This window comes from Bos taurus, chromosome 8 (genome assembly GCF_002263795.3).
Source record: "Bos taurus isolate L1 Dominette 01449 registration number 42190680 breed Hereford chromosome 8, ARS-UCD2.0, whole genome shotgun sequence".
Taxonomy (NCBI): domain Eukaryota; kingdom Metazoa; phylum Chordata; class Mammalia; order Artiodactyla; family Bovidae; genus Bos; species Bos taurus.
This window is the reverse complement of record NC_037335.1, coordinates 60287929-60300206: the sequence shown is the minus strand read 5'-3', so window position 1 is coordinate 60300206 and position 12278 is coordinate 60287929. Positions and strand designations below refer to the sequence as shown.

General features: G+C 44.4%; 1 protein-coding gene across 1 annotated transcript; it reads left to right on the top strand.

Annotated features, from left to right (window-relative positions):
* The first annotated feature begins 5950 nt into the window (after positions 1-5950).
* On the top strand, positions 5951-6907 carry OR13C7C (olfactory receptor family 13 subfamily C member 7C). The gene has a single exon (NM_001389752.1). The coding sequence runs from the start codon at positions 5951-5953 to the stop codon at positions 6905-6907; it is 957 nt and encodes a 318-aa protein (NP_001376681.1).
* Positions 6908-12278: the final 5371 nt, after the last annotated feature.

The following is a 12278-nucleotide window of genomic DNA, read 5'->3' as shown; positions in this document are numbered from 1 at the left end:
AATATCTCACCATTATCTCAAATACAACAAATCAACCGGCCGTAAACAGTTTCAATCATGGAAACTATCTCTTAGTCATATCTCTATTTCTAGTAACTAGCCTGGAACTGGGCACAGAGGAGTAGAGAAACTATACACGGAAATGTCAGAGACAACCCTGTAGCCACCCTACCCCCACCAGCCCAGACAGCCTCTCCTAACTTCCTCCAGGTCTCAAGATCTGGGATTTTAACCACTGTTCATTTTTCTCTCTCCTGCATGTCCCACCCCGATCTATCTCTAAATTCTATAATTTCTTCCTTCTAAATATCTCCCAGGGCCACTGTCTCCTCCAACCCTGTTACTGTCATCCTGGGCTGATTCTGCCTGCCCCTCCCAGGCCCAGCCCCCTGGACAGCTTTGTGACATTCTCAGACATGTCTCAGTCTCTGGCTGGTCCCACTCTGCTGGACATTCTCTGAAGGCAAAGACCCACTTTTGGCCATCATGTCCCCCACCCACCCCTAACCTCTGGTACCTGGCATAAGGCCTGATACACATGACGTGTTTGTAGTGTAGAGATTGTTCAGAGTGGAGGGCAGGCTGGTAGGGGAGAGAGAGAGAAAGAAAGAGAGCCTGCCCGTGTGCACTCTGCGTCACCCAGTGGAGGGGAGGAGATGCCTAGGTGGCCAGGAATCCGTCCAAAATCCCCAGGAATATTCAAAGCACTGAGGGTTAGCTTTTTCCCTTCTAGGCAATTCTGAGAGTCAATGACAGAGCCAATAGTTAGACCAATTGTTGGAGCAACTGTTGTGATCAAAGCCTGGGAGAACTCTGACTACCTGGCCAGAGAACATTCTAAGCTGGAATTTCCTTGCAGTGAGAGACGAGCTTTGGGTAGACTGTACAGCATTGCCTAATTGGGTCTATGAGGCGAAGTCTAAATTCTGAGTCTCTCACCAAACTTTAAATTGCTTCTGGGACAGGGCCTGGCCCCGAAACAACCCAGATCTAAACTCCTGAGTCATCGTGGGACCCTCTGGAGAGCAGGGCGGAGCACAAGAGAAGAGGGTACTGGGTGGGGGTTGGGCATGGCTTGCCTGCTGGCACTGTGGTGCAGTTTCCTCCAGGCTGGAGGTACCTGGGTGAGCCTCAGCCTTGAGAGTCAGCCCTCGTCTCCTTGTCTCATAAAGCCCCAAAGGCAGGCAAGGGCACTCTGAGTAGCTGTGGCTGAACTTTGGAGCCTTCTACACCCAGGGTCACTTGGAGACACTAGGACATTAGACAACAGTTAAAGGGTATGTGTTCCTGTTAACAGCACATGTCCAGCTGTTGCCAGAGCAGCTCGGAAGGCTATGGCCTGTATGGCCTTCTTGGTTATGGCTTGGTAGCACCCAGATGGGCAGGTGACACCAGAGACAGTCACTTCTCCTGGCCCCCAGTAAACTGGCAGCCTGCTTACTCCATGTTCTGCCTCCCTGCCAGCAATAGACCCAGCCTTCATGGGGTCCCATACTGGGTAAGTGCTGGATGACCTTCAGGACTAGTTCTTCACCAGCTGAGGCTTCCCTGCATTGGCAGGTAAAGAACCTCACCTGCCAATGCAGGAGACTCGGCTTCAATCTTGGGTCAGGAAAATCCTCTGGAGAAGGAAATGACACCCTGCTCCAGTATTCTTGCCTAGAAAATTCCATGGACAGAGGCGGGCAGTCCATGGGGTCGAAAAGAGTTGGACATGACTGAGCATGCACACTTCACCACCTGGGAGGAAAGACAGGAGTCTCAGGCAAAGAGGGCTGAGTGGAGCTGGGGCAGGGAGAAGGACTGGGCTAGGGGGACAAGACAACTGTTTCCAAAAGCTCTGAGGGCTGTTACTCTCGCAAGTGAGCTCGTCAGTTTTGGATGTGCCCAGGAGGCTGGCTTAGGACCAGGGGCTGCTGCTGCTGCTAAATCGCTTCAGTTGTGTCTGACTCTGTGCGACCCCAGAGACGGCAGCCCACCAGGCTCCGCCATCCCTGGGATTCTCTAGGCAAGAACACTGGAGTAGGTTGTCATTTCCTTCTCCAATGCATGAAAGTGAAAAGTGAAAGTGAAGTCACTCAGTCGTGTCCAACTCTTCGAGACCCCATGGACTGCAGCCTACCAGGCTCCTCCGTCCATGGGATTTTCCAGGCAAGAGTACTGGAGTGGGTTGCCATTGCCTTCTCCTAGGACCAGGGGAGGAAGGGAGGAAAGGGTACACGTCAGGTCCCTGAATAACTAACAACTCAGGATTCCCGACAACAACACTGTAGGCCATGAGCCCTGCCATCATTATTCAGAATGTTCAAGCAGAGGCCGAGAAATCACCTCCTGAAGACAGGGCCCCTGTAACAGGTGGGTTAGAGGAGGGGACTGGATTGATTTAATATCTGAAGATTCTGCCAAGCTTCCAATCTTGGCACCCCCACCACCACCACCCACCGATAGTAAAGGAGCCTTTCTCTAAAAAGGATTCTGCATCCCTTCATTCCTGGTATCCTGAGATAACCTCTTTTGGACACTGTATCATCACCAAGTAGAAAAAAAGCACCTCTTCTTCAGGTCCAAGTACAATCCACAAATCTCTCTCCTGGCCTCAGTTTCTCCACCTTTAAATCAAGAGGTCAGTGATTCCTGAGACTGATGTACATCAGAAGTAAGTACATGGGGAGCATTTATTTAAAACAGAAAAACAAACACTGATCTTTAAGACCATCTGTAAAGGCAGGACTCAGCAATATGTCCTTTCTTTCACTGTATTTTCAGTTTTTTTGGTTTGCCATTATTTTTTCCTTTTTTTTTTCAACTGAACTATAGTTGATTTACAATATTGTGTTAGTTTTAGGTGTACAGAAAAGTGATTCAGATATATATATATATCCATATGGATATATGGATATGAATATATATGTATATATTGTTTTTCAGATTCTTTTCCATTATAGGTTATTATAAAATATTGACTATAGTTCCCTGTGCTATACAGTAAATCCTTTTATATATTTTATATATAGTAGTATGTATCTGTTAATGCCATATTCCTAATTTATCGCTCCCCCACTTTTCTCCTTTGGTAACCATAAGTTTGTTTTCTATGCCTGTGAGTCTTTTTCCATTTTGTAAATAAGTTCATTTGTATTATTTGTAGATTTCACATATATATGATATCATATAATATTTTTCTTTCTCTAACATACTTCACTTAGTATGATAATCTCTAGGCCCACCCATGTTGCTCTAAATGGCAATACTTCATTCTTTTTATGGCTAAGTAATATTCCATTGTGTGTGTGTGTGGATATTTCATATATATATATATGAATTTCATATATATATATGTGGATATTTCATATATATATATAGGAAATTCATATATATATATGTTGCAATTTCAAATATGTATATACACATACATACACACCCACACCACATCTTCTTTGTCCATTTACCTCTTGAACATTTGGTTTGTTTCCATGTCTTGGCTATTGTAAACAGTGCTGCTATGAACATGGGTACATGTATCTTTTTGAATTAGAGTTTTCATCTTTTTCATATTTATGCCCAGGAGTGGGATTGCTAGATCATTTAATATCTCTATTTTTAGTTTTTTAAGGAACCTCCATACTATTTTCCATAGTGGCTGTACCAATTTATATTCCCATCAACAGTGTAGGAGGATTCCCTTTTTTCTAAACCCTCTCCAGCATGTATTATTTGTAGACTACTTGATCATGGTCAATCTGAAAGGTATGAGGAGCTACCTCATTGTAGTTTTGGTGTGCATTTCTCTAATAATCAGTGATGTTGAGCGTCTTTTTCATGTGCCTATTGGCCATCTGTATGTCTTTTTGGGAGAAATGTCTATTTAAGTTCTGTTCATTTTTTGATTGAATTTTTAAAAAATAGATTAAGCTGTATGAGCTACTTGTATATTGTGGAAATTAAGCCCTTGTTGGTTGCATTGTTTGCAAACATTTTCTTCCAGTTTTAAGGTTGCCTTTTCATTTTTTTTCCTTTTCCTTTTGTTTATGGTTTCCTTTGTGTGCAAAAGCTTATAAATATGATTAGGCCCCATTTATTTATTTTTACTTTTGTTTCTTTTGCCTTGGGAGACTGAACTAAGAAAATATTGCAATGATTTATGTCAGAGATTGTTTTTCCTATGTTCTAGGAGTTTTATGTCATGTCTTATATTCAAGTCTTCAAGCCATTTTGGAATTTACTGTATATATGGTATGACGGAGTGTTTTAATTTCATTGATTTACATGTGATTGTCCAGTTTTCTCAACACCACCTGCTAAAGTGACTGTCTTTTCTCCATCATATATACTTTTCTCCTTTGACAAAGATTAATTGATGATAGATGTGGGGGGTTATCTCTGAGCTCTCTATTCTCTTCCATTGATCCATGTGTCTGTTTTTGGGCCAGTACCATGCTGTTTTGATTTATTGTACCTGTGCAGTATTGTCTGATGTTTGGGAGGGTTATGGCTCCAGTTTTGTTCTTCTTCCTCATGATTGCTTTGGCAATTCTGGGTCTTTTGTGGTTCTATATAAATTTAAGAGTAATTTATTCTACTTCTGCCATGGGTAATTTGATAGGGATTGCATTAAATCTGTAGAATGCCTTGGTAACATTGCTATTTTAGCAATATTAATTCTTCCAATCCAAGAGCATGGGATACCTTTCCATTTCTTTGAATCATCTTCAATCTCCTTTGTCAATGTTTTACAGTTCTCAGCATACTGTTCTCACCTCCTTGGCAAAGTTTATTCCTATGTTTCTTTTTTATGTGATTTTAAACAGGATTTTTTTAAACTTTCTCTTTCTGATATTTCATTTGTAGCGTAAAGATGTGCAACAGATTTCTGTATATTAATTTTGTATCCCAGCAATCTATATTTGTAACCAGCCCTCAGGCAGCTATTAGACAGCCAGTTCCATGTTGTTTTGGGAACCATGCAGCAGGGTGTGGTGATATCTGTGTTCTAATTTCTTTGGCAGTGAAGTTGTGATGATCTACAGTGTGACTCTGGATATTCTGAGAGGCTGAGTAGAGTTACATGTGATAATGTCTGAAAAACATCTAAATGGCACTAGACAGCTTGTGACTCAAGGTCCCACTCAGTGTAGGCTGGGAATGTGAATTCTGAGTGGGCTCTGACTGTCAGGTAAGGTTTTATTCCCTTAGGCCAAGTCTGAGAGCAGCCAAGGTGCAGGCATGGTATGATTATGCGGGCAATGCACAAGACCTGCTCTGCGGATCAAATTTCTGGAGACTCTGGTGGACACTCTATGTTACAGGCTCCAAAAATTCAATTTCATCAGATTTTTCAAAGAAGGTTAAAATCAAATGAACTAATTCATACTTGTTAAACTCACAAAACATTGAAGTGTAAAACAGATACTGTATAAGAAATAAACCTGCTCAAGAGATGAAAAACTTCATGTTTTTAAGCCAGCACATCTCTCCCTATAAGACTATCTGGGAAGTCGAATTAAAATAGAAACTTGGTATGTAAACAGGAACTAGATCTGGAGGAATGGGCCATGTGGCCTTAATGGCCAGAATCACTGAACTGTGATAGCCTGAGGACCCCAACTACATGGCAAAGAAAGTTATTCAGAAGCCTTTGATTTGCAGGTAAGTTCTGGATATACACAACATATATAGACATAGGACATTGGTTTAGGAATCATTGACTACACAAAAATGTCCTTCATTTTATTAAGTTTCATGAGATTTTTAGTCTGTTCTTCATGATTTTGACTGAAACACAACCTGGCTTTTAGATAAGTGGTTTTTTAGTTGAATCCTACAGTGTAGGCTTAAAATTAGAGACATGATACATATTATGATCCCCCTGTATTGACATAAGCAAGCCATTAGAAATCAAACATGTATTTTCTGCCTTCAGTATTCCTAGAGATGAAAAAGAGAGATTGAAATGGAAGCATCCAACCAATCCAGCGTGACAGAGTTTGTCTTGCTGGGCCTCTCTGCCCACCCCAAACTAGAGAAAACGTTCTTTGTGCTCATCCTGTCCATGTACCTGGTGATCCTGCTGGGCAATGGGGTCCTCATCCTGGTGACTGTGTCTGACTCTCACCTGCACACACCCATGTATTTCTTCCTGGGGAACCTCTCCTTCCTGGACATCTGCTACACAACTTCCTCAGTCCCCCTGGTCCTGGATGGCTTCCTGACCCCCAGGAAAACTATCCCCTTCTCAGCCTGTGCCATACAGATGTTCCTCTCCTTTGCCATGGGAGCCACAGAGTGTGTGCTTCTGGGCATGATGGCATTTGATCGCTACATGGCCATCTGCAACCCCCTGAGATACTCCATAGTCATGAGAAAGGCTGTCTATGTGTCCATGGCTGCCAGCTCCTGGCTGGCTGGTGGAGCTAACTCCTTGGTACAGATCTCTCTTGCGGTACAATTACCCTTCTGTGGGGACAACGTCATCAACCACTTCATCTGTGAGATCCTGGCTGTCCTGAAGTTGGCCTGTGCTGACATCTCCATCAATGTGGTCAGTATGGGGGTGGCCAATGTGATCTTCCTGGGAGTCCCAGTTCTGTTCATTTTTGTCTCCTACATCTTCATCCTTACCACCATCCTGAGGATCCCCTCCGTTGAGGGGAGGAAAAAGGCCTTCTCTACCTGCTCTGCCCACCTCACTGTGGTGGTCATCTTCTATGGGACTATTCTTTTCATGTATGGGAAGCCCAAATCCAAGGACCCCCTGGGGGCAGACAAACAGGAACTTGCAGACAAACTCATCTCCCTCTTCTATGGACTTCTGACCCCCATGCTCAACCCCATAATCTACAGCCTCAGGAACAAAGATGTTAAGGCTGCTGTGAAGAACCTCATGGTTCAGAAACACTCCACTCAGTGATTGTGGGATGTGTCCCATGATATGATCTGCACACTCTGATGACTGTCACTTGAAAATCCCAATGCGAAGTAATGCCAGGTGAGGGGCAAACTCAGTTTAGAGCCATGCTACCCACAGTGTGGTCCATGGAGCAGCAGCATCAGCAACACCTGGGAGCTTATTGGGCATGTAGAATCTTGGGGCCCATTCCAGACCTACTGAGTTAGAATCTACATTTTAACAAGATTCCCCAGATAATTCATATGCATAGTACACATTGGGAAGTATTAGTTAAGAGTGTACAGTGGGGGACTACCCTAGTGGTCTAGTGGTTAAGGATCCACCTGCCAGTGCAGGGGACACTGATTCAATCCCTGATCCGGGAACTAGAATCCCACATGTGGCAGAGAAACTAAGCCTGTTCACCGCAACTAGACAGCTCTCACACCACACTGAAAGATCCCACACGATGCAACAAAGATCTCGCATGCTGCAACTAAGGCCTGACATGGCCAAATAAACAAATAATATATCTCTCTATATAAAGAGTATACAGTGGATGTGCGGTGTTCCTTCAGACCCGACTCTCACCTACCTCGGGCTGAAGCTCTCATAGCCTCAGCTGCTCAAAGTGCTGACAGTGAGTCCCTCTGCTGGCCTGCCCTTGGTCCAAGAGAGTTTACTCACCCAAAGTCACATTCCCTTCCCAGAGGCAGCACACATCCACTGATTGGTCATTGTCAATATAGAGTCCTGATCTTCCTTGCTTCTGATGGGGATGACTCTAAAGAGCCATCCCACCCTGAGAGCTTCCTCATGACAGAGTTCTTCCTCTGCTCAGCCCTGCTTCCTTCCCCACCCCCTACTCCACAGGTGTTGATCTTAGCAGCACTCCCCAGTCAGCATCCTGCATGAAAATCTCCCCACCAGAGCCGACTTCCTGGGAGACCCAACCCGGGACAGAGAATAATGGTCAGTCTCGGCACTGATACATGAACCTCATGTGGGGTTCCCAGAGCACGTTCTTCTCAAGTGTTTCCTGCAGCCTGACTCCCAAGGAAAGTAACTCAACAAATTCCTTTTGTTCAGACAAAGAAAAAATTATCCCCTACAAACAACTTGCTAAATTCGATTCTCTTACTTTTCAGTTCTATGAATGGAACTTCATTTGTATTTACTGTATGAGTGTCTTTACTCCAACTCAGAGCATTGGCAACACCCTGGGCATATGAGTGCGGTACCAGGTCTATGAGGTTTTATCCGAGGACAAAGATGTTTGATGTCTGGAAAATATGTTGGCTCTTAACTACAAACAAAATAAATTAAATTAAAAACTCTTAAAAATCTCTTAATAATTGTATATTTACATGCCTATAAAGGGGAATATATGTCAACCACAGTAATGGGTAAATTTCGGTATTCACGTGCCATATTTTAAAACACTTGGTACTTAGGTACTTCTATAGGAACTCCTGGGCTTTAATGATTATTGTTGAGAAGACATAGAATTACAAATTAAATAAGTCACTTGTAAGTCAAATAGTTTTAATAACAGAAGTAGAAAAATTATTTCAGATTTACCACAAAAACTTATAATGAGATGTAGGTACATTTTGACATGTTGTGGGGTGGGAACTCTGAGAGTCCCCAGGCCTGTAATAGCCTTCATATGGACCTGATAGTTACAGATATATTGGGTTGTAGTGCCTAAAATTTAATCAGCACACAGGTGCTCAATAAGACACACAGACTTCGCTCCCCAATTAACTTTCAACCTTCCCTTGCCCACCTTCACCTCTTGTGCTCAGAGAGACGTGGGGTGTGTGGCTGGTAGACTTCTTTGTGAGGTCCAAGATGGGGACACTTTTCCCTAAGAGATAACCCTAACCATGCCAGCCTGTACCTGTGGGTGGTAGAGATCCCCAGGCAGGGGCTCTAGGGCCCCTTCTTCTCAGTCCTTATGAAAATGATGAAAGCGTGGATGGAGGGGGCTGAACCCACACTCTATGATGAGACCTCTGCATTTCCCGTGTACTAACAGGGACTATGATGCCTGCAGGGATGACAAGCATATAGAAAGAACTCGGACTGCAACTTCCTTCATCTTACTAATGAAGCATTAGTACTTAGGATCTTTTTATTAGCAAATTATCCTACTTCTCTTTAAAACAAATCTTTTTTTTTTTTTTTAATACTACACATTTCTTCTCTTATTCCCCTACGTATGCTTACATCTGACTTTCAGGTAAACGAATCAGCAGTCAGTTTTTATATTTTCAGAACCGTGCTCACCACTAATCAAGGTCAGGTATTCCCCAAGAACATGGCTCTCACGAGGCTACCCTTGCAGGGGCCTGCGACTCAGCACCCCCTTTTCAGATTTTCATTTTTAAATTGAAGTATAGTTGATATTCGAGGTTGTGTTAGTTTCTGATATTCAGCAAAGTGATCAGTTATATACACACACACACTAAGACCAGTCTTTATCAGTTGCTTTTGATAGAGATTAGGCTTCAATCTAAAGCTCCTCACCTCCTCCCAGCCTTCCCCCTCATCCACTTCTAAGGGAAACACCCCATCCTCAGGCCTCCTAAGCAGGCTTTGTCATGTCCCATACCACCTGACTCACCTCACTGGCCCCCGGTGAGACTACCTGAAAGATTCCATGTTCCTAGCCACCAGAGATCTCCAACTATCCAGAAGCCAGTCACCTGCTTGGCCTGTAACTCTGGAGCAACTTCCACCTACAGCATGACCCTGTTGCTCTTTCACCAAACCCAGATCTCTCTTGGCCCCTCATGTCCTCTGCTTTAGCCTGTAATCCTCACTCAGCTCAGTATGATGCTGAGGGACTGCAGGGAGGGCCAGCACCTCTGGAGCAGAGGGATGACCACCTTTAGCCTTGCAGAGACAAGGGCAGAGTCCCCTTTAATAGATACCATTGTGGTCAAAGCACAATCAGACCTTAGTTCTCTCCTCTCCTCCCAGGAAAGTCAGCAAGGCAAGGACGGAAACTTCTTAATCTAAGGAATATTAGTGAATTGAGATTTACACAGAGCTGTCTGCAGCTTATCTAATTGGGTTTATGGAACACGGGCCCTACACTCCTGTGAGGCCTCCACCAAACTTTAAATTGCTTCTGGGATTAAAACTGGCCCCGAACAACCAGAGCCCTAGATTGCTCCATGGCTCCTTGACAGAACCTCTGGAGAGAGGGCTGGGGCAAAGAGCATGACCGCCAGGACCTCAGAAAGCAGTTCCTTGAGCTGTTCTCCCTCCTGCTAGCTCACTGCAGGTGGACAAGGCCAGGGAAGGGAGCAATCAGAGCCCCTGCAGCTATGGCCAAGGCCCAATTCTCATTCACTGGCTGTGAACTCTGAAGGGACTGCTCGGCTCCAAGGCAGCTACACCGAACTTGCTGCATGCTTCCAGGCACAGCCTCGCCAGCAGGGGATGGTCAGGGCAGGCAATTCAAGCCATCACCTCCCAGCCATCTTCCCTGCCCAGGTGAGCTCCTGTCCCCACCATGGCCTCATCCCCACGTGGGCGCAGACCTGTTTCTCTCTGTGGCCAAACCTTCCTCAGATTGGTGGGGAGCAGAGGACAGGTGGCACGAGTGGGGACTGGTCACAGCTTCCATCTCTCTGAAGGGTTTTAAAGGGAAGGGAGCAGGCACGGCCTGGAAGCCTAGACCCACTTTGGGACAGAGCAGGGTTGAGGAGTGGGGATGATATTAGAAAAAAGAAGTTTCTGTTTAGTTTAAAGGAAAACTTTCCAACAATAGAGGATCTCTGATCAAGAAGTGGGAGCCAAGGTATTCAAGGTATTCAAATAACTCAAGGTATTCAAAGGAGCAATTGGAAAAATTGGGTCTCATAGAAAGTATTTACACAATGGAGGCGAAAGAGGCAAGACCAGTTATTTTACAACATTCCTGCCTAGTCTGACACTCTTTAGTCATTTTCTCAAATGTTCCTGACACCTACAGTTAATCTCCTCTAATAATTGCATGAGGGTAGCTTGAGACTCTGCCTGGTTTCTCCCACCCAATTTCCCCCGCCAGCACCAGTGTAATAGTCACAGATGCAGTGAATGAAGCCCAGGGACACACTGCTATGAGGCAGATGTCTTGGAGAAAGGTGTAACACCTCTATTTCACATGAGTGTCCTGGGGAAGTGAGGATGACCAAGACTTCATAATCAGTCCTTTGCTCCTCAGTAGACCTGCTCTGGCACGAATGGAGCAAAACTACATTCAGAGAGATGAAGGGAGAAGGTGAGGAGCCAGGCTCCAACCTAGCCCTATCCTCACTGAGCTTTAGTTTCATCTTTAGTGTGAGAACTCCAGGCTTGAGATTTTCTCTAATGTACTAGACCTACTGCTCTATGGTGACTGAAGTGCATCCTACTTGCATGTCTCCTTTGAGCCACTCTTCTGCAAAGCTGGGTAGAATTTTTTCTGTGGGGGAGAAAGCATTGTCATAGCACTGCAGTGGCTTTAATCAGCTCAGGAATAGAAGGACCTGAGCTAGGAGCTGTGACTTACAAAACCGCTCCAAAAGCATGGAGCTTGGTCCAAAAGTCACTGATGCTCATACTTGGAGGCATGATGGACACTTGTCCTTGGACCCTGTCCCTGCTTCCCAGCCCCAGGAGCTGGTAAAGCCTGAGGAAACTGCAGTTCTGGGGGCAAAGGCCATGGGTAGAGAGAGGGGATATGGACTGGCAGTGGTCTTCTGACCAGAAACTCCTTATTGACAGTGCAACAAAGGGAGGTCGCCAACCAGACTCACAAGAAATGAAGTATTAGTCAGGCACCAAGTAACTAATGTTGATGCTAAGCAGACCCTAATACTCCTGGCCTCTGCTCACCACATTCTGTGTAGGACTCCATGTGGAGCCAAATTATCATCAGAAAAGTATTACACAAGCACAGAATTAGAGCCAGGAAAGTGAGTGAGGTGATGGCAATTGTCAGCATCACTAAGTGTGACAGCCTGAAGCCCCCAAGGACCTGCAGGGACAATGTGGGGACAGGCAGGCCTGGATCAGGCAGCACACCCTCAGAATTCCTCTCTTACAGTCCTCATGGGGATCCATCCTTACACATCCCTTTCTTCAAGTGAGTTAACATTACTGATCAGGCTAAAATTCTATCATATATCATGGTTTAATTAGATTTCCAGGGTCTACTTTTCCTGCTCTAAATTTAATATATCCTGACTTTTAAGGTAACTTTAGTGAACAGTGAATTTCATCCTTTAGATGCAAATACTATAAGTTAGCATGTCAAAGGTCAAATTTAATTATAAGTTCTGGAAGTACATATTGATCCCCATAAATATGTGTTTCCTGTCCTCAGTTTTCCTGAGGGTAGAAGAGATAATTTAAA

What these genes read in the sequence shown, in the direction of transcription:
- OR13C7C (NM_001389752.1), top strand. Translation starts at nt 5,951, where the DNA reads ATGGAAGCATCCAACCAATCCAGCGTGACAGAGTTTGTCTTGCTGGGC.